Source organism: Rutidosis leptorrhynchoides, chromosome 3 (assembly GCF_046630445.1).
Source record: "Rutidosis leptorrhynchoides isolate AG116_Rl617_1_P2 chromosome 3, CSIRO_AGI_Rlap_v1, whole genome shotgun sequence".
In the NCBI taxonomy this organism is placed as follows: Eukaryota; Viridiplantae; Streptophyta; class Magnoliopsida; order Asterales; family Asteraceae; genus Rutidosis; species Rutidosis leptorrhynchoides.
This window is the reverse complement of record NC_092335.1, coordinates 46,009,831-46,033,272: the sequence shown is the minus strand read 5'-3', so window position 1 is coordinate 46,033,272 and position 23,442 is coordinate 46,009,831. Positions and strand designations below refer to the sequence as shown.

Sequence of the window (23,442 nt, the reverse complement as noted above, 5' to 3'; positions counted from 1 at the left end):
CATGGAAAGTAGGATGAACGGAGCTCAATTGAGGCGGAAGATCCAAACGATAAGCAACGGTTCCAATACGCTCCAAGATTTCGAAAGGACCAATATACCGCGGATTTAGCTTCCCGCGTTTCCCAAAACGGATTACACCCTTCCAAGGTGCGACTTTTAACATTACTCGGTCACCGACTTGAAATTCAAGATCGTTGCGTCGTTTATCGGTATAGCTCTTTTGACGACTTCGGGCCGTCCTAAGCCTATCTCGGATTTGAACGATTTTCTCGGTGGTTTCGTGAATGAGTTCGGGTCCGGTGATTTGCACGTCGCCTACCTCGGCCCAACAAAGAGGTGAACGACATTTGCGGCCATATAGCGCTTCAAAAGGTGCGGCTTTAATACTCGCGTGATAACTATTGTTGTAAGAGAACTCGGCGAGTGGTAAGTGCTTGTCCCAAGCTTTTCCGAAATCAACCACGCAAGCTCGTAACATGTCCTCTAAGGTTTGAATTGTACGTTCGCTTTGTCCATCGGTTTGAGGATGATATGCGGTGCTCATGTCTAAACGCGTTCCCAACGCTTCTTGCAATGTACGCCAAAATCTAGAAACGAAACGGCCATCTCGGTCGGAGATAATCGATAAAGGTACACCGTGTCGGGCTACGATCTCCTTAATGTAAAGTTGTGCAAGTTTCTCCATTTTGTCCGTTTCTTTCATGGCAAGGAAGTGTGCGGATTTGGTGAGACGGTCAACAATAACCCAAATGGTATCATAACCGCCCGTCGTTTTTGGTAGTTTGGTGATAAAATCCATCGTTATCCCTTCCCACTTCCATTGCGGGATCTCGGGTTGTCGAAGTAGTCCGGACGGTCTTTGGTGTTCGGCTTTGACTTTGGAACATGTCAAACACTTGGAAACATAAGTAGCTACTTCCCTTTTGATATTCGGCCACCAATATAGCTGTTTAAGGTCGTGGTACATCTTATTGGCACCGGGGTGAATCGAGTATCGTGACTTATGGGCTTCATCTAATATAAGGCTTCGTAGGTCCCCATAACTAGGCACCCAAATTCTTCCGGCGAAATATCGGAGTCCGGTTTCTTTAACTTCGAATCGAGAGGTGAGGACGTTCAAGTGTTCGAGAGAGATGTTTTCATCCTTAAGAGCCTCATCTTGGGCTACCCGAATTTGGCTATTAAGGTTTGTGTGGATGGTGATGTTTAAGGCTCGGACACGAAGAGGCACCACTCTTTCTTTTCGACTTAAGGCATCGGCTACTACATTTGCCTTCCCGGGATGGTAACGAAGCTCGCAATCGTAATCGTTTAAGGTTTCAATCCACCTTCGTTGTCTCATGTTTAGTTGTTTTTGATCGAAAATGTGTTGAAGGCTTTTGTGATCGGTGAAGATAGTACTCTTGGTTCCATAAAGATAGTGTCTCCACATTTTAAGTGCAAAGACGACGGCTCCGAGTTCGAGATCATGCGTCGTGTAGTTTCGTTCATGGATTTTGAGTTGTCGAGAAGCATAAGCAATGACTTTCGTTCGTTGCATCAATACACACCCAAAACCATGTTTTGAGGCATCGCAATATACAACAAAGTCATCATTGCCTTCGGGAAGTGACAAGATAGGAGCGGTGGTTAGCTTCGTTTTCAAGATTTGGAATGCGGATTCATGTTCGGTCGCCCAAATGAATTTCTTTCCCTTGTGAGTCAAGGCGGTTAGAGGACGTGCAACCAAAGAGAAATTTTCGATGAATCTACGATAGTACCCGGCGAGACCCAAAAATTGACGGATGTGAGTAGGAGTAGTAGGAGTCTCCCATTTGCTAATGGCTTCGATTTTCGTTGGATCGACTTTAATACCTTGGTCACTCACAACATGACCAAGAAATTGAACTTCCTTTAACCAAAATTCACACTTGGAGAATTTGGCATAGAGTTGTTCTTGTCTTAAAAGTTCAAGCACAAGTCGGAGATGTTGTTCGTGCTCTTCTTCATTTTTAGAATAGATCAATATGTCATCGATGAACACAATAACGAATTTATCGAGATACGGTTTGCACACGCGGTTCATAAGATCCATGAACACCGCCGGTGCGTTAGTGAGACCAAATGGCATGACAAGGAATTCATAACTACCGTAACGAGTCCGGAAAGCGGTTTTGGAGACATCTTCCCCCTTAACCCTTAATTGATGATAACCCGAGCGGAGATCGATTTTCGAATATACACAAGACCCTTGTAGTTGATCAAAGAGGTCATCGATGCGAGGAAGAGGATATCGGTTCTTAACCGTCAATTTATTTAGTTCACGATAATCAATGCACATTCGTAGGGATCCGTCTTTCTTTTTAACAAACAAAATCGGAGCGCCCCAAGGTGAATGGCTAGGTTGGATAAAACCACGATCAAGTAGTTCTTGGATTTGACTTTGCAATTCTTGCATTTCAGATGGAGCGAGTCTATATGGTGCACGCGCTACGGGTGCGGCTCCTGGAATAAGATCGATTTGGAATTCAACCGGTCGATGAGGCGGAAGACCCGGCAATTCGTCGGGAAATACATCGGAATAGTCACTAACAATTGGCACATCATCGATGTGCTTCTCATCGGACTCGACTTTCTTAACGTGGGCAAGGATCGCAAAACAACCCTTACGGAGTAGTTTTCTAACTTTAAGGCACGAAACGAGGTTGAGTCTGGTGCAACTCTTATCGCCATAAACAATCAAAGGTTCACCATTCTCGATAGGAATTCGGATTGCGTTAAGATCACAAAGAATGTGAGATTTCGTTTTGACTAACCAATTCATACCGATTATTACATCAAAGCTTCCTAATTCCATGGGTATCAAGTCAATTTCATATTCCCTACCCAAAATGTTTAACGTACACCCCCGGTAATATGTGTCGGCACTTAATAGTTTTCCGTTAGCCACTTCAATGGTATAAGTGGTATCTAATGGAAGAGGTGGAGTGCTAAAAGAATGAGTCAAAGTCTTGGATACAAAGCATTTATCGGCACCCGAATCGAATAAGCAAGAGACATAAGAATTGTTGAGAAGAAACGTACCCGTGACTAGTTCAGTGTCATTCCGGGCTTCCTCGGTGTTTATGTTGAAAGCTCGGCCGCGCGTATTGGGGTTATCTTTCCTCTTCGGGCATGCATTTCTATAATGGCCCGTTTGGCCACATTCATAACAAGTGCCCGTCTTTGGTGCATTGGGCCACTTTCGAGCGACGGGAGTGGCACTTTTACAATCGTTGGCCTTATGACCAACTCCTTGGCACCGGTGGCAAATTATCTTACTACATTCGCCAAAGTGATGTTTGTTGCATTTGTTGCAAAGAGGCAGGTTCCCGGCATAACCTTTCTTGCCGTCGGAGGTGTAAGGCTTCTTAGCAAAGTTGTTGTTGCTTGATTGGGAGGGTTCCCACTTTCTTTTGTTGCCGCCCGATTTATCCTCGGCCTTAGGTGCCGGAACTACGATTTCGTCAACCGTTTCAATTAGTTGGCGAGCCATGTTCATAGCGGCTTGATGAGTAGTGGGTTTGGATGACATCACCCCTTGTTTGATGCTTTTTGGAAGACCGAGCATGTAGAGCTCAATCCTTTGAGATTCGGGGTTAACAAGATTAGGACACATCAAGGATAGTTCGGCGAAGCGTTGATTATAAGCTTTAAGATCGTTTCCGACCGCTTTCAAAGCTCTTAGTTCTTCCTCAAGCTTTCGGGTTTCTTCGCGCGGAAAATATTCAACAATCATCTTTTCCTTTAGATCGGCCCAAGAGAGGGCATGAGCTTCATCGGTACCCACCGATTGAACATAGGTGTTCCACCATGTTAGAGCAATTCCGGAGAAAGTGTGAGTGGAGTATTTGACCTTGTCTTGGTCCCGACAACCGCTTATGCTAAAGACGGCTTCCGTTTGCTCAAACCATCGGGTGAGCACGACCGGTCCCCCGGTTCCATCAAAAGTGTGAGGTTTGCACCCCATGAAAGCTTTATAGGAGCATCCCTCGTTTGAGTTTCCGGCTCCATTGTTGTTGTTGTTGTTGTTGTTGTTGTGGTTGTTATTATTATTGTTGTTGGATGAGTGACCGGCCATGGCCGCATCTACGGCGGTAGCTATCATCCGTTCGAGAGCTTGTTCGGGAGTTTCATTGCGGCGTACACGACGAGGAGCCATTGTTCCTTCAAGACACAAGAATATCATTGATTAGTATTCTCAATAATACTAACCGTGATATAGAATAAAGATAAAGAGAAGTTTTTTTTTTTTTTTTTTTTTTTTTTTTTTTTTTTTTTCGACTCGCCTTAAATTCTTTATGTCATAATGTCGGAACGTTCATACGAGTCACCGTAATATAATCCCGGAAATTATATTACCCTGATTCATATGTGCATTCGACATCATTTCATATAGTCAAGGTGGCGTGTCAATCAAATTAAACAACGTGAGATTAAGATGAACTAAGAGTAGATATGAGTAGAAACGTTCGAGTATAAATGCACAAGTAGTCAAGTAATTCCTACTTCAAGTCTATATGCCGGTTGTAGTCTAGACTCACCAATGTACCCTATGACTCGGGGTTGACACTAATGAACTCTAAATCCCTACAACCAACGCTCTGATACCATCTGTAGCGACCCGACCAAATCGTCATTGACGGCGCCGTCTACTTAGGTCCCGTTACGTGGTCATAAGTCTTTAAAACAACGTTGACCAAAAGATATGTCGCATTCATTTCAAATGTAAAGGTTGTTCAAGTTTTACAAGAATAGTTCCACCACAAGTTACGATACCAAGTTTAAGTACAAATGAAACTTATGCGACACAATTTAAAAGTATCCAAAAGACGCTCCATGTATGCATGTATACTCGACATCCAATGCAAGTATCAAAATAATGAGCGGAAGCATGTATCATGTATCGTTCAAGGACCTGAGAAAAACATAGAAATCTGTCAACGAAAACGTTGGTGAAATCATAGGTTTAAGTAAGTAAGTACAAGTGAACCACAAGATTTGCATCAATGAAATAATAGTAATACATTCCAAAAGTTTGTTTCACGAGCACCCAATTATCAATGCTTAACGTTTCCTTCCATTGAACCCCATCACTTAGTGCTAGAACATACACTGTTTCTCGAAAATATATTTCATTCGTAAACGGTAGCGAACCGTTTGAATGAGGGTTTGTCAAACCCATATGGATCCATACAACATAAGTTCTCGCTTACACCCGGCAAGTGTAACTAATGATAATCGAATTGAGGATTTTGTTCTAAACTCGTATGTAGAATGTTTGTTTTCCTGTACTTGTGTTCACTTAGTTCAAAAGAATCGTTTATGTTTTCTCATCCCAAATATAAGTTCAAAAAGAGTAAAAGTGGGACTATGATCTCACCTTGAGTGCACGAGTAGTAAAGTACTTCAACAAGTAAACGTGTGCAAAGAACAATGCTAGTCTTGACCTAAACAATAGGTTGTATCAATAACGGTAAACACGATAGGTCAAAGATGTTCAATTTGTCCTATGGCTCGTTACGACTCGATTATTTAGCATGTGAAATCAAATTGCCAAGTTTCATGCAAGATACAAGTATATAAATAAGTTAGGAAGGTTGCATAATCATTTGGTTAAGTTTGACAAAAAGTCAAACTTTGGTCGGTCAAAGTCAACGAAAGTCAACACGTTCGGGTCGGGTTCCGAACTATTTTTCTAATCTTAGAAATCATATATGAGCATGTTGGCCAAGTTACATGTTAATCGGAGGTGCGTAGCATGCCAAACATTATTCAAAAATTGACCAAGTTGGACAGAATCTGTCCAGGCCACTCGGCGCGCCGCGCGGGGTAGGGGCGCGCCGCGCCACCCTCTGTGCAGGTCTGATTCTGTTTTTCCAAAGTATGCACGAGCCAAAACCTTTTCCAACCCAACTCTTGACCCGCAAACACTTATAATGCCTATTATATATCGTTGGAAAGGTATTTTGACGAGGAATACAACTAAGTACATTTCATCAATCAAACTTCCACTTACAACAACCAAAAACCGTAATTAAACATTCATAATCAAAGTTTAAGTTCCAAAAACGCATTTTATGATTCGGGCAACCAATTTACATGTATGTTATGCCGTTTCGAAGGTAATCAAACACACATTGCAACAAAACACTTAACAACAATATCTCATAGCATTTGACGCATCAAAAGTTCATGTAAAGCTCATCAAACCCTAATCCAAAATCACAAATTCAACAATCTTGCATATGAAACTAATCCATGTCAACCTACATACCAATTTGAAGCTAGTGATGTTAGGAACACAATTAAAACATGAACTTTCATCATTCAACAACATATGAACACCTAAAAACTCAAGATTAAGCAAGCATTCTTTCAATATGAACTAGTTACATCAAAATATCAAAAACGAGCATACAAATCATATAACCAAACTAGACTCGAGCCATAGACACTAATTAACAACCTTATAACTTAAAAATCTCAAGAACACAAGAATTAGTGATTTTAGAAAGTTACCCAAAATTGATGAAATCGGTATGGAAACGAAGAGGAGATCACGAGGAGTTCAAATATGCAATTTGTTTTGATCGAATCCTCCTTGAACGAATTTAGATGATGATTGAAGGTTTGAGGGTTTGAGAGGAAAAGGTGAAGTATTATTTTGGGGGAGGTGATAGAATGAATGGAGAGGAAAGAGTTGACTAGTTGACCTAGTCATCTCTTTCTCCATTTGGCAACTTTAGTCCCTCAACTTAGGAACCGGGTACGGGAATTACCTAAACGAGATAATTCAAACGCGTATTAACGAGATGTGTTATGAACATATAACGGAACTTAAATAGTTAAACGGAAAAGTAAATGGAAAAGGCGGGATGTTACAAATGTCAACTTACAAATCTGTAAAAAAAGTTTTATTTCAAATTTTTTATAGAGAAGTGAATATCCAATACTTTTTTCATTGTCTTCTTTATATAAGAGGATTGTGAATGAACTTGTTTCAAATTTCAGGTGGGACACTAGCTTTCTCCACCTTTGAAGTATAACTTTTATTTGGACGGAATTACGCTCGATTACCATTTTTCGTCACTGTCGAAATGTGGCAACCAAATTGTGATGAACAATGGGGTCCAAATTGTCAAGATATTGAAGAATTTTTCAGTTACGGTTACTATGGTGACTACGGTTATCAGTATCATACCAACAACAACAACAACAATGATCACCTACAACCGTATAACGGAAGTTACTATCAACAAAACCAGTATCCTGATGTGAATAATGAGATGTTAATCTCTCTCGAACATGCGGTATCAGATCTCTCAATTGCAGATCATGGAATATATCCGTCCCATGCAGTACAGGAGCCACAGCAACAAGTATCGTATCCCGCCCAACAGCAGCAGGTATCACCAAATGCAGTTGCACCAGAGCAAGTGCAAGCATTAGATCCTGTGGGGCTATTACAGTCATTTCCTATTAATCAAGATATGCGTCATGGTTCATCGTCATTGATCAATCACTATAACGGTCAGCTTCTTTTCTTTTTTTCTCTAGGTCACCCCAAGTTTTAAAAAAATGCTTCTAAATTTTTTTCCCTTTTCGAAACAGTTTAACAAGTCGCCGTGTTGCAATCAATGATTAGATTCACTTGCGTTAAATTCTTTTTTGTACGAATGCTGGATATGATACACGTGTTCATATGTGTATTGGCAATTAGCAGGTATTGAAGAGGTGGACAGCAAGAAGATTGATAAATCAAGTTCAATCAGTAGCACCGTAAATCAAGTGGGCGAATGGGAAGATAAGTATTTAGAGATTATAGATGATCATGTGTTTGATGGAGAGGTATACAAGAGACTGGATAGAATCGTACCCGTCACTGTAAGTACTGTCTATATACACACTATTATGATGTTATAGATATTTGAACAAAATGATGTATAAATTAATAAGTTCGCGGTTAACTAACTTATGTGTTGTTATATTGTGTTGCAGATTACCCCCAAAGTTAATCGATATATACCTTCAAATGATGAAGTTTCTTCTGATCATCAAAGGCTGAATGATAGGTATTTAAAAGTTCATCTTTCTTTATTATCAACAAACCTTTTTCCATAGCATATATGACTGGATAAAACTTTTGTAAAGAATATATATTATGAGTTTATGACCAGTAATGCTATTTTAACATTAGCACTTTATATTCATAGAAATAATTTTATTTTATGTATGTATGGTATGAATTAGTTTCACCAGAACTTGATACAAGAATATAAAATTGTCTTCTTCATATTAACTTTTGTATTGATAGCAATTGTGACATATGCTTAAATTGTGGTATTCTCAGGTTGAAATTGTATGGGTTCGTTGAGTCGAAAGTTGTAGGAGATGGTAACTGCCAGGTCTGTATTTCTATTAACTTTAATAATTTTTAGATATTCCATATATATCCAAATTAAGTTTCTGATAATAAATTTCATATATGGATTTCAAATATCATACTACACCATCCTAGGTTTCTGAGATTTAAAATACCAGTTATGAATAGCCATGATTGACTCGTGTTTTATCGCAATCTTTTTTCCAGTTTCGTGCTTTAGCAGAACAGTTATATCGTTCACCAGAGTATCACAAAGCAGTGAGAAGGAGGGTGGTTAATCAGGTAAACAACTTAGCACATACATGTAAATTTAATTGCTGATTTTTGCACTGTTTTTCATTAACAATGTGTTATATGTTTATACATACATGATTCAGCTTACCACACATTCAAATTTCTATGAGGAATATGTACCAACGTTGTACACCGACTACTTAAGGCAGATTTCTCAGTAAGTCGAATAATTTTCATTCTTAACTTCATTTTTTTTTATCGAAAATTATTTATAATTCCAATATTTTAAACAGGAGAGGAGAGTGGGGAGATCATGTCACCTTACAGGCAGCAGCAGATTCGGTATCTTTTTTTTCTTTGTTTCCTTAAAATACGAACAATAAAAATATAGACATGGATTCATTAGCTAAAAAACGTACATTAAGCTTTTATGTTTTAATGCAGTATGGTATCAAAATCTTAGTGCTAACATCGTTCAAAGATACCGCTTTCATTGAAATTTATCCCAAGGTCCTCAAGTCGAATAAAGGTAACTTCGTTTAATCAGATTATCAGAATTTAACTCGTGACAGCAATTCAACAGTTGATAATGTCCATTACTTCTTGTAGCAAATTTATGGTTTCAATATGTGTAGCTTTAATAGAAATAAAGATGTTATACGTCTATTTATTAATATCTGTTTTTCGCATTAACTTGTGACTTGTGAGACAGTATATGTATAAGCATATTTTCCCTGTATGTTTCTTACTAATATTTCCTATAATTTTCTCATTGTTTTTAATCACTTTCTTTCTTTACTATAATCAAATGTAACTACAGAACTGACATTTTCTTTAAATTTTGTGCAGTTATATGCTTGAGTTATTGGGCTGAAGTGCACTACAACTCTTTGTATCCTGTAGGAGGTAAACATTTAGTTACAATTCCAGTTTCTGTGTCTCAGAAAAAGAAGAAAAAAAAATTCCCTTTCGGCTTCGTGACGTAAAAAAGATGTATTATAATTTAACTGTTTTGTAAAAAGTGGCACTTTAAACTGATCAAAATGGAGATATTTATTGCATGCTAATGATTTTTCTGTTTAGTGATGATATGCCAATTTCGAAACAAATTTACAGCAAAATGAGAGGAAAACTACCAAAAATGTGCCAGAAATTTAACTTTAAAAGAATTAATTTAGTCACGCCCGAGCCGTCTTTAGGGGCGTGCAAGAGTCACAAAAACCTTAAAGGCAGCCCTAACTCACTAACAAACGTTTATCTTGAACATCAAAGATTATTTGTTCATCCCATTTGGTCTGATTTTAGAGTTAGTAAATTTACAGTTCAATACTGTATTACATACCACATAGATCTAACTAATGGTACTTTTAAATTTTGATTTTAACAGAGCAGCCTGCATCTCAAGATGAGGATAAGAAGAAAAAGACGAAGAAGAAGAAGAAGAAGAAAAACTCTAACAATACGAAGTGGTGGAACTTGAAGTGCATCACCCCAGCACCTTGATTATTATGATGAATGTTGTTTAATTTCTTTGTCGTAAGGCTTTCGGTTATTTGATGCAAAGCTGATAAACCTATGTTTTTCTTCATTACATGTATCTACCACAGTGATGTTGTTTAGATTCCAGATTGCATTTTTATGACATTTTCATTGTTTTCAAGAAAGTTTACTAGAAAGACCTCTGCATTTTGTTATGCTAAAATCTTAATTCTTTACTCTATTAAAGGATCTTTTGTCATTAAGTTTTTACTTTTGATGTTTTCTGATCACAAATGTTCGACCTGAAAATAAGAGTTAATAACATAAAAAGGAAGAATTTAATCAGCTATCAGATTGTCCCCTGCTCAATTCAGCATCCTAATATATCATCTGGATTATATGGTTTAATATTAATATATTATAATATATATAGTAGGTTAAAAGATGGCAGGACTCGCCTTTTTTTTAAATTATAGCATGCTCATTCAAGTTACCTTCTCAGTCCAAACTGCATCTGCAAGTTGCATACTCTGAGCTAGGTTCCATATAACATGATTTGTATCTCTATCTATTTGGCAAGTAAATTTGACCTTTTTGACTTCTTTCAGAATCTGACAAGCTCTGCAATCGTTCTTGATTTGCTCTGACGCCCCCTTTCATTAGCTTCCTTAATCACTGTAGGCCCCCGTATTTCCACATTTAACCCTTTAGTCACTTTATACGCGCATTCGATGACTACATCAAACAGAAGATTTTGAAGCTCGGAGAAGAGTGAAATCACATATGTAAAGGTGATGAAAATTTCATTAGCATTGAAGAGTTCTCATAATAGACTTAAACACAAGATACTATTTTGGATGAGCGTGATTATATGATGAATGATGATCATGACATCGCAAAGAAAGTGTTGTCTTAAAACCATGTCAAATGGGTCTGGGTCTGGGTCGGGTCAACAAACCAAGTATACAGATGCTGCATTACGGGCTTATGCATTGCAATTTACAGTTGCTTATGATCTTATGAGCTCATGGGCACATAACTGTAGCAAGGTTTGACCAACTACATTCTTAAATCAGGCTCACATTGCTGATAGATAATTTTTGTTTTCAATACAAATATGAATGTATCTTTTTCTCAAACAGATCAAATCTACAATACACTTTTAGATTTACAAATGATCTTATTATACATCCATTTTTAGACTAATTTAACCTTTAACACTATGAATGCTCTCTACAAGAGAAGAGTACAAGTTGTCATCCGGTGAAATACCCGCACTTTTCATCTCATCAAACAACTTAAAAGCTTCTTCTACTCTTCCTTCCTTCGACAAACCAGAAATCATAGCCGTATAACTTACAACATTTCGAGATAAACCTCTCTTAGGCATTTCATCAAACAGTTTATGTGCATCATCCACTCTACCAGCCATACATTCCCCGTGTACTAAACAAGTGTACGTATAAACATCCGGCATCACCCCCTTCTCTTCCATTTCATTCCTTACTTTATATGCTTCCTTCATTAACCCTTTCTTACAATAACCATTAATAAAAGCATTATACGTCACAACATTCGGTTTCTCTCCTTTACTTTCCATCTCTCTTAACGTACGTTTAGCTTCCGAAAAATCCCCTTGCTTACAAAATATCCCAATCAACGTCGTGTAAGATTGCGTGTTCGGATCCACGCCTTTTTCCGCCATTGTAAACAATAACGTCTTTGCCTCTTCGTGTCGGTTTGCATGACACAAACCAGCAGCAATAATATTATACGAAATGACACTAGGCTCGAACCCTTTCTTCTCCATTAAATTCATCAACTTAATTGCATCATCAACCTTTTCTTTTTTACAATACCCATCCATTAACGTATTAATTATATAATCATTCACGTCAATACCTTTACTTTGCATTTCAATCAATAGAACTTCAGCAGCTTTCATCTCACCTGATTTACATACGCCATTGAGCAAGACCCCGTAAGTATGAATGTTCGGGACAAGACCCCTTTCGGTCAGTTCATCGAACAACTCAAACGCTCTTTTCAATTTCCCTAGCTTACAAGTACAACTAATCATTGAAGTGTACGCATAAACATCAGGTGTGATACCTCTCTCAAGCATTTCATCGAACACCTTCTCTGCGTTTTCAATGAACCCCAAAGCAGAATAAAACTCGATTAAAAGCGTATAAGTTGCCACAGAGTACGAAACTCCTTCCTTCTTCATCAAATCCAAAGTCAATTCGAATTCCCTAAACTCCGAATTCTTTAAATGTGAATCCATCAACGCATTATAAGTGTTCACATTCGGTTTAACCCCTTTTATAATCATTTCATTCATCAGTTCTCTCGCTTTAAAGTTCTCCCCCAGCTTACACAAAGCCGAGACCGCCATTGTCATCGAATAAACCGTGATCTGAACGCCCGAATCAACCATTTTTCGAAAGAAATACGATAACAATTCATACTTTTGGGAACTTTTGGCTGCAAGCAAAAAAACCATACAGGACCGATCATCAATCTTACTAAAACCATTACTTTTCATGTAATCAAAAACCTCTAAACTCTCATTAAACCTATCATTATCAGCATAAACACGAAACAAAGTATCAAACAACTTCCCTACAACAACCTTACTAAGGAACCCATTTTTCTCATCAACAAAAGACGAGATCTTTTCAACTGGATTTTGAATATCTTTATTGACTGCTAACTGATTCAAAATATCTTTAGCTAAGGCGAAATCTTTCGATTTGTAAAGGCGGCAAGAAAGTGAAATGTAAGGTTCGATTATGTCAAATTTGTTGAGTGATTGAAGGGAATTGAAGAAATAGAAACAAGATTGAGGTGGAATATTTGTGTTTGAGAGAACAAGGTTTATGATTTTAGGGTTTAAAGATTTCGGGGGAAACAGAGTGTGATCGAAAGTTTGGGAATTTATCAGCGATTTTGAAATTTGATTAGCGAGTTTTTGATCTGGGTTTGGTGGAACTGTGATTTTGGGGATGGTTTTCTTAAACGCTGATAGCAGCGTTTTACTTGTTGACATGTTTCTAGGGTTTAAGAAAACAAACAATAAAGATGATTTTGTTTGAGATAATTGTTTCATCCACTAGTAACCCAGAGAATTTAACTTGATATTTCCAAAACTATTTTTTATAACACTATTTTTTTTATAGATTCACACAAATTACCTATATTACCCTTAAATATTGACTTACATAAATTTTTAGTTTGAGTTTATTGATGATATCTCTTAAGTAAGCTACAAATGATTGTGAATTTATCAATTTAAAATGTGGAAATATCATCACCCTATTAACGTGGCAAATAACAATTATAATGATCAAGTCTTACCAAAATTTACATATTAGCGGATTATAAATAAACTTGAAGGCCTAAAAAATCTAAAAGGTCATACTGACCACCAAAATTTACATATTAGCGGATTATAAATAAACTTGAAGGCCTAAAAAATCTAAAAGGTCATACTGACCTAGATTCGTGACAAACTCACATCTCTAAAGCAAGACAGAACCAATTAGTATACATGCATTACATAACTTAGAACATTATTAACCAAACATTTAAAGCAGACAAGTACGACTACGAGTAATGAGTAAATTAACTACAACCTGATTATAAAAGGTCATCTTCGTCCGTTGCACCAGACGGGCCAGCAAAAAGGTCACTAGCAGCAGCATCTCAGAAGTCAGAACCTAAACTCAGAAACATCCCCCCAAGACTAATGCAGTGTTCAAGCAAACGCCGGGTATTTACAGATGTCAGCATTACTAACTCTCCTCACAAAGTTCAGGATACTTCAAAGTTCTAGGCTTTAATTCTCCGATCAACTCTTGCTTTTCAAAAAAAAAAAAATATAAAAAAAAAAATAAATAAATTCTCCGATCAACTTCACCATGTGTCTTCCTCGATGAAGATGATGAATTGTGCATTTTTCCCTGCTTCCTTGAATGTTAGATGATAGGTTAGTAGCCCAACTCGATTTCGGAATTAGGTCCATTAGGTTTTTTAGGGTTTATATGTGTTCTTGTATCGTTATAAATATCGGGCTATAATAAAATTATAGCTACGGGGTTTTATTGATCTAACGATGAAATAAAAAGAACCAAGAAAAAAAACTCTCATCTTTTGCAACGTTGAAGAAGATTGTATCGGCGATTAAAGTTCTAAGCCCAAGTCATGCTCAATCGTTAGGATAAGGAAAGCGGGTCAGGACGTAAAAAAGAACGTTACGGAAAAGGAAACGGAGTCAAGCAATGCAACCAATCAACGATTATCAGTCAATTCGATACAACGAATACGAGGGGAAAAATAGTTATCTTTTATTTATTTATTGTTTTCTTCCTATCCGACCCTTCTCCATTTCGCCGCTCGGACTGTGGGGAAGTGTTAGACGATAATAAGGCTCAAGTTCGTATCTGGACTTAGGGTCCTTTAAAGCTTATTTAGGTTTAGGGATTATGTACTTCATAAATACCGCATTCCAGTGGCGGAATCAGGAAATTAAATCACTGGGGCAAAAATTTCCACGAAAATTGGATGTATAAAGCGGTTTTAAACAAGTTTAAGAAACTTGATAACCGTCTTTGTAATTCTAAATGAAAATGTTTATCTAAACTTGATAACCATTAGTTTATAATTCAAAATGACAAATTTATCATTAGGCTTAGTAATAGATGTAAAATATCAAGAAATAGTGTTTAAGGGAAAATTACTCCGATTAAGACATTTATAAGACTTAAAAGGAGTTACCAATAATTATAGTTACATTTTCTAAGGAATTTGATCAAGTGTTTAAGCAAATAAATAGACCCACCGGCTTTAATTATGGATGACATTTGATCGGATATGAGTCGGGTGATGTTGTATTCATATTCATTTAATTTTTTTAATCTGTATTTATATCCGTTTAATTTCAGTTCATCCATCCATATCCATATTCAATGAAAACGGATTAATTGATATCCATTGGATATTCAAATAATGTTATAGTATTTCATAATACTAATTGTATGATATAAAATAAAAGTAATATAACAAAACTTTATATAATATGACATAATTAAAATCTATCCATAAGAACGTGTAATATTTGTCGAAGATACAACACAATTGTTAAACTTACTATAAAACATAGACCATGACAATTTAAATGTGTAATTTTTATGTATATTTAATTATATATACATGTTTTATTGCAATATTTTAGGGTTAATTCATTATATAATTTCAAGAAATATATATTTGTAATTGTAAATAATAGTAAATGTGTTTGCATATATCCATATTTATGTATTTATAAATGTTTTTGGGTGTATATAAATATATTCATGGATGAAAGTTTTTAATCTATATCCATATATGTATCCATTTAGGTTCATCCATATTCGTATCCATATCCATTTATATTCTCCATATCCATTATGTATCGAGTGAATCGGATGGATATTCATTGAATCGAGGGTCATTGCCATCCCTGGATTTAATCAAAGATATGGAGTAATAAACAATCACCTTCTAACAAGTGCAATGAATTTTGAAGAAAAGTTATACTTGTAAAAAAATGCTTAAATTCAAATTGAAAAGGCATGCAATTTTAGAAAGAATAAATTGATAAAAATAAAAATGGACTTAATAAAAAGGACTCACATTTGTACAATATGCATATATGTTAGTACTCCACTATCTTTTTACCTACTAATTCAGTCATCTTTCCCAACCAATCTCACCTGCAAAAATCAATTTCTCTCTTTGAATCACCATTAAAACACCATGAATCTTCATTAAAAATCACGGCTCCGACTTCATTTTTCACAACTCTTCCTTAACTAGTTCCGCCCCTGCCGTAATCTGATAATAAAATCATTACGGGGAATTCATTGTCTAATATCGAATGCTTTCCCAAAGTTGCCTTACTCGAGGATTTGAGCCATCTGTTTACGAACATCGCCAATATCATCGTATCCAATCTCATTTAATCGAACCTCATAATCTTGTTCGAGATAAAATAAAGTACAAAATGCAATTAAGATACAAAACTTTGATCTCTATTATAGACAAACTTGCGTTTTAAATAGACGTCAAACAGGGTTCCTGTAATAACCCGTCCCACGTCGGATATTATTTGTAAGTTTGAGTCATTTATAAGGTAACTTTCATCATTACCAAAGACAACGCGTTTTGAGGCTACAAGCAAAGCAGATCCATCAGAACTCTGCAATAACCCGTCCCACATCAGATAGAATTTGTAAGTTTGAGTCCCTAATAAGGTAACTTTCATCCTTACTAGACAAAACGCGTTTTGGGACTACAAGCACAACAGATCCCATGAGAACTCTGCAATTAAGCGTGTTCGAGCGGGCGTAGTACTAAGATGGGTGACCTCCTGGGAAGTCCCTCGTGTGGTCACCAAGAAAAAAGTTGCGCGCCTACGAGAAAAGCGGACAATATTGTGGTCGTGGTAAGACGGGATGTTACAGATGGTATCAGAGCACTAGCCTCTCGGGGTGTGACGGACACTCGGCTTGTGCATCTTCTGAGGTATAGATCTTGGTTATCAATTTGTTTCGGCCTGACGAGGACGTCAGGATTCTAAGTGAGGGGAGTTTGTAATAACCCATCTCACATCGGATAGAATTTGTAAGTTTGAGTACCTTATAAGGTAACTTTCATCCTTACCAGACACAACGCGTTTTGGAGCTACAAACACAGCAGATCCCATGAGAACTCTGCTGTTAAACGTGTTCGAGCGGGAGTAGTACTAGGATGGGTGATCTCTAAATAAGAACCTCGTGTGATCACCGAAAAAAAGCCGTGTGCTTACGGGCCAAGCGGACAATATTGTGGTTGTGGTAAGACGGGATCTTACAGTTCTACTTTGATGCAATGGAACCACATTACCAAAACTAATCCTAATGTTTGACCTGACAGACTTAGTCATCACGATCTTAGGTTATTCACAGGTTTCATCAACATGAACAATACATACAATAACCTTCATTTTTTTTGGCTACATGAAGTTTCCCCCTTAAATATTTCAATATCGAAAGAACCTTGTGAAACAAAAATAGAAACCTTGTACATTTGGGCAGACACAGCTCATACGAATTATGTGCGCGCCTTATAAAATTGAATAAACAAACCCTATGTTGAAAAAGAAAACGATAATAACGAGATATATAAACTCAAATTATAAATAAGCCTTAATTAGGATAGTATCGCCTCTAAAAAGTTTAAGCTTTTCCCTGTTGTCTGGATGTAAGAATAAAGCGGACTTCCGATCGTTGATGGCTCATAGGAGAACAAAAAAGATTTTTTGGAGATAAACTAAAGAGGTAACTGTTTGTTACTTACGGTTATGATGATTCGGGTTGATCACTAGAGTTACTAAATTATTGTGAACGAAATCGATTAGACTAAGGAAAGAACGAACAATTGGGAATTTTGATGGCAAGGGTTTTGTGATGATTTTATAATTTGAAAATCTGAATTAAGTCGGTATTCTGTACTCCATATATAGATGAACTTGCTTGTGAACAATCCATATTCCTTATAATTACTTAAAGTTGGTCCCAACGGCTTACGCCATGCTCAAGCCCTGACTAGCCATCATGAGGATGCCGATGTCACCAATTAGCTCTGGGCTAGTTCTGGGTTAATCCTCGCCCCACAATCTGCCATTTTTCCACACATTTAAGGATGGAGTGTATGTTGATAATTACTTGTACTATTAGTTTGATGTTTGTAACTTTTCTAATTAAATAATATAGTAGATCTCAATCTATTTGATGAAGTATGTCATGGTTAAGAGTGTTTAGCTCTAGGTTTGTTCCAGTGAGGATGTTTGTCATGGTTCGGACCCCTCTTATAAGAATTTATATAACTTAAATGCAAAATTAAGTTCGGACCACAATTTCATCCCCGCCATGAAGTTCCACCCATGACACCTTTCCCACATCGAGTTGGGGGTAAAGGGGAGGGGGGTTTTACCGTCCATGCCCCGTATGGGATTGGTGCGGGTTTCCTCCTAGGCACGCAGTTGGGGGCGGGTATAACTGTGTAGGAAATGAACGCGTGTGTGGTTAATTCCCCCTGGGTGATCCTAACAGTTGTCCGGAAAAAAAATCTAGTGTTTAGTAACTGTATTGGTAGATTGATAGTGAAAAAAGTACTAAAACGATAAGTGCACACACGATTTATTCCAACCTTATTCATTATAACGAGCTAATGAAAAGTAGCATTATACAGGAACTATATAAACATAAACACATATTATTACATATATGAGGACAACTATGGATCAAATTAAGTGAATGATCATTTCATTTGATCAATCTTTAGTTTAACTTCACTAACAAATTGATCAAAATTCCTTTGAGATGATCCACCAACTGCCACTGCATCTTCTAGTGTCCTTTTAACTTTCATAATCTCAATCCTCATTTCATTTGACTTTTCATCCATCACCAAATCTTTGACTTTCCTTGCCACTTCATCTCTTAAAACTAAACTCCCCTCACATAAATTCAACCCAATTTTCCAATCATCAACTACTAATTTCCTATTAGTGAACTGATCAGTCAAAAGAGGAAAACAAATCATGGGTACCTCACACCATATACTTTCCAAAATCGAGTTCCATCCACAATGCGTAAAAAATCCTCCTATCGACGAGTGTGAAATCACATTCTTCTGATTACACCAAGACACGATCAAACCTCGATCTTTGACTTGGTCTTGAAATCCGAGCGGTAAAGGATTAGTATCATTCGAACTTATTATATCAGGACGAAGTGCCCAAATAAAACTAACCCCACTTTGTAACAACCCATAAGCTATCTCTTCAAGATCATGTTTGCTAGTGTGAGCATAGCTACCAAACGAGATATACAAGACCGACTTAGGAGGTCGCTTATCAAGCCAACTAGTACAATCTGACTCGGACCATAAGCTCGTGGAGACAAGTTGTTGAGTAAAGTTGTTAGAGAAGATAGGACCGATCGCGTAGAATGGTTGCTTTTGGTTAAGTGATGAAAGTGTATAAGGTTCAAGCTCTTGAATTGTGTTACATAATACAAAATCAGCGTCTTTTGTCGCTGTAAACAATGCTTTGTGTATAATACGATGAGTAACAGTGTTTGTATTTTTGGCTTGAAGATATGACATCAAGTTTTTTGGTTTGATCGATTTGACCCCTGGCACGTAATCTATGACTTCATCCGACTTTTCTGATGATCATGAAAAAAGATTATATGATTAATTAGTCGAAAATGAGTTTCAATTGATAGCAACATAAATTGTTAACAACAGCTAGCAAACAAGAAAACAGAACTAACACTAGTTTGTTTTTTTCGTAAAAGGCGTGATAACAAAGGGGACGCATAGGTCCACTCAGAGGTCCTGCAGGTTACATTGTATCTGGATGACGGATGCGAAGATAATATAATATTTAATAATAAAGTATATATTCAAATTTGATCAAATATATGTGCAGTGATAGACACGGAAACTCTCAAAATAATCGTTCGCTACCAAAATGCCCTTGTTTGTCAGTACGAGAGTAACCCTTCAACCGAAAGATTGTGTGTTCAAGTCTCACTTGAGACAGTGAAATGTAAATATTCGTAATTTCGTGTGTAGATTATTAGTTTGCCTTTCAAAAAAATAATAATAATAATAATTGTTCACTTTTAACTTTTAGAAATCTTTATTTTTGAACTTTAACTATTTTTTGTTGTCATATATAATACTCAACATAAAACTTTTCAATGCATAAAGTATAAGAATTTTAATGCATATTTGGGGGATATATGTAATTTACAAGTTTAGGAGGGGAAAATATGAAGTTGTCTCTTTTTTTTTTCGATTGACGATATCGTCATAACCTAGAGGAGACTTAACTACTTTCGCGATTATATGACACTCACACACACGTTAGGAGAAAATCCAATTCACGATGATGTTGGCAGTACCATCGAAGGTTGGGAAAACTGCTCCGAGATCTTCTTAAATCGCATTGATATTGTGAGTACTATACCTGACAAACGGGTCAGGTTGGGTTGGTTTGGGTAACGGGTCAAAATGGTTATAGGTTGAGATGGGTCATTGGTCAAACGGGGAAATTTTTTAAAACGGGTCCAAATGGGTCAGATTGAGTCGTTTGGATAACATGTCGAAACGGGTCACAGGTCAAATACGTCAAATGTGTCCAAACGGGTCATATACTTTTACATTACTTTTATACATTTATTATATTATTTTAGTTATTACTATTATTATTATTATTATTATTATTATTATTATTATTATATAAAAGAAATATTAATATAAATAATTAATAACATAACCATGAATGCTTTCATAAATATTTGGTAAATGAAACTTGTTATGCTCGACCTATTTGACCCATTTCCAGCCGCAGTACAATCAAAAGTTGAAAACTCTCGGCTTGAAGTGAGAATCGAATCTGGATTGACAGTACCAAAGTTGGATCTCGCCCCATACCACTTAAGCTAAGGCTTTGATGGTATAGAATATATATATATATATATATATATATATATATATATATATATATATATATATATATATACACACACACACACACACACACACACACACGATTGGAATCACCCTAGGGGGACTAAACTACCCGTTGCGATCATCTCCCTTTTCGACTATGCCGATGCAGCGATAATAACCCCGCCCCTATTGCTGCCCGGGAGGAAACCTTGAAACCGATCCAAGGGCACGGTCAAGTAAAACCCCCCTCTCCTTTACCCCCCAAACGATATGTGAAAGGTGCCATGAGTGGATACTTCATGGCAGGGATGAAATTGTGTTTTAATATGTAGCCAACGGGGATCGAACCTCTGACCTCCCCTAAAGGAGGCATGTCACCAACCGCTGGATCACATCACAACTTCGATATATATATATATATATATATATATATATATATATATATATATATATATATATATATATATATATATATATATATATATATATATATATATATATATATATATATATATATATATATATAAAGTAAATTGAGTTTTAAATGCAATTTCATCGATATAACTTTAATCAATCAAAGTTTACTCCATATTATATAACACCATATTTTATAACACAAAAAGTAAAAATAAAAAATAAAAAATAAATAAAAAAAAAATTCAAGAGTTGAAAAATAAAAAATTCTTAAAGTTATAAGAGACGATTATTTTGGGACGTGGAGTAATAAAATCTAGTAGATTATAGTAGATTATACATATAAAACTTAGGTTTCATATATATTCAAATCAAATATTTAAATTAAATTTAAAACTCATTTAAACCAACTAGTTACTTCAAATAAAAACGTTGACCCGTTTAAATTAACTAATTACTATAAATAAAACAAACTTTGGGAATGACACGTAATTCGGTTGGTAATAGGTGAAAACATCTTGTCACACCAAAAAGCAGATAGGCGTTCAAGCCATGAGACTCCATAACCACAACCAGTGAGTCAGGTATGCCGTATATTATGGAATTAACAACCGATTAGAAGACACCGGTCTAGGTTATCAATCATCAACCTTTTTGTCATCATGATAAAACAAACTCTTTAACATAGGTTGTATACTATATACAGACACACACACACACATCTATCAATGGCCCATGAACAATCATTGATAACTTTTACTGATATCTTTTATCAATCAAGAGCCCATGAACCACCGTCGTTTCATACTCAGTTAAATCATTGTTTTTTACCAGTTTTAAATCGTTATGCAATAATGATATTAATTACGGAATGATTAGTTAGATTTAAATCCGTATATATTTTGTTATAAGAGGGTAATCGAGGGAAGGAATATATTTACCAAGAGGATCATAGTGTCCATTTTTCTTGAGCAAATCCATGTGATAATACAAATTCAATATCAAAGCTGGTTCAGTCCAAAATGAAATATTAACCAAATTATATTTCTTTGAGATCATCAACGGCCACACATGGAAGCTATCCGTGATCAAGCAACTAATCGACGGTTCACTCTCCACCAAATTCCCCACAAGTTTGTCCACATGAGCCGAAAATACATGGAAAATACACTCCATAAATTGGTCATGATACAAGGATCTATCGAACTCTATAGGAAGACCGTCAGTGACTATGACATACCTTATATCTAGACCAGATTTACGCGCATCTGCAAAAACATCATCGGTAGTGGACGAGGATTGGGTAATGCTATGATGGATAGATTCGGTGTTTACGAAGGTGACAGTAAACCCTTTTGATGCTAGTTTGATGGCAAGAAGAACTGAAGGAGTTAGATGACCTTGTAGAGGTAATGGTACGAATATTGCATGAGGATTTTCAGTTCTTTGGTCAGCCATGAAATTTGGTGAGTAGTGAAACAAATTGTTGTTTGGCAGAAGCATCTCTTTACGGTAGAGGCTTATTATAGAGGATCGGTTAGATTGCACAAAAAATTTATTATCTCTATTATATTATTTGATCATTACTAGCTAGCTTGTTATCCTTTTACTCTATTGGCCGTTCTTTTTAAAATATATTATCTTCTTTTCACTTTGTATGAGGCAAGTACATGATACAATCACAATTATTGTTTATGAAATCATTTCATAGGTCATATGTAGTACATTAAAACATTTAAGTTGTCGGATAATAAATGGGCTCAGGGTCAAAAACCCTGAGGCAAACCTAACTATTTTCTAGTCCATTTCAAGTTAATAGAAATAGGGTTCTGTGTTCCTTATAAGAGGTTTTATGTTCGAATTCCGCCTAAAGCAAATATTTAGTGGTTGTCAGGGATGAGTTAGAAACAGCCATGGACAATGGCGAATCTAGGATAAAAACTCAATGGGTTCCTGATTTTTTTACATAGTACCTTCTATAATTAGTAGCTGTTTACCTTCAAAAAAAACTATCAAATCCTCAAATATATTGGGTCCCATAACTAAATTTAATGGTGTCCTATACGATTTTCAGGGTATTAAATAGAAAAATTCCAAATTTTGTGGGGTCATAGGACCCATAAAGCATAGTGTAGAATCGCCTCTGGCCATGGAGTAATCTTGCTGGACTGCGTGAATAGAGAAAGCCTTCTAGTACCTTTTTTTTTAGTAGAACCCAACCCGTTTAACTTAACAGCCTAAGTATCAACAAGTATTTAGTTTTTTAAAACATCCTTCAGTATTAAAATAATAAATAAATAAGTAATAATAAAGATATATAAGAGGGAAATGGAAGGAATATATTTACCTAGTAGAGGATTATA

At 36.3% G+C, this 23,442-nt stretch overlaps 3 protein-coding genes across 3 annotated transcripts; 1 reads left to right on the top strand and 2 right to left on the bottom strand.

The window, feature by feature from the left end:
- The first annotated feature begins 7,118 nt into the window (after positions 1–7,118).
- On the top strand, positions 7,119–10,309 carry LOC139899941 (OVARIAN TUMOR DOMAIN-containing deubiquitinating enzyme 9-like). Its single transcript, XM_071882765.1, has 10 exons — positions 7,119–7,551; positions 7,745–7,905; positions 8,020–8,093; positions 8,372–8,426; positions 8,612–8,686; positions 8,782–8,855; positions 8,932–8,980; positions 9,083–9,167; positions 9,488–9,544; positions 10,026–10,309. The coding sequence occupies exons 1-10, from the start codon at positions 7,119–7,121 to the stop codon at positions 10,139–10,141; spliced, it is 1,179 nt and encodes a 392-aa protein (XP_071738866.1). The 3' UTR covers positions 10,142–10,309.
- Positions 10,310–11,198: 889 nt separating this feature from the next.
- LOC139896052 (uncharacterized) lies at positions 11,199–13,198 on the bottom strand. The gene has a single exon (XM_071878631.1). The coding sequence runs from the start codon at positions 13,167–13,169 to the stop codon at positions 11,325–11,327; it is 1,845 nt and encodes a 614-aa protein (XP_071734732.1). The 5' UTR covers positions 13,170–13,198; the 3' UTR covers positions 11,199–11,324.
- Positions 13,199–18,391: 5,193 nt separating this feature from the next.
- On the bottom strand, positions 18,392–22,597 carry LOC139896051 (UDP-glycosyltransferase 86A1). The gene is made up of 2 exons (XM_071878630.1): positions 22,021–22,597; positions 18,392–19,371 (listed from the first exon to the last, which is right to left on the bottom strand). Exons 1-2 carry the CDS (start codon positions 22,580–22,582, stop codon positions 18,461–18,463), a joined length of 1,473 nt encoding a protein of 490 aa, XP_071734731.1. The 5' UTR covers positions 22,583–22,597; the 3' UTR covers positions 18,392–18,460.
- Positions 22,598–23,442: the final 845 nt, after the last annotated feature.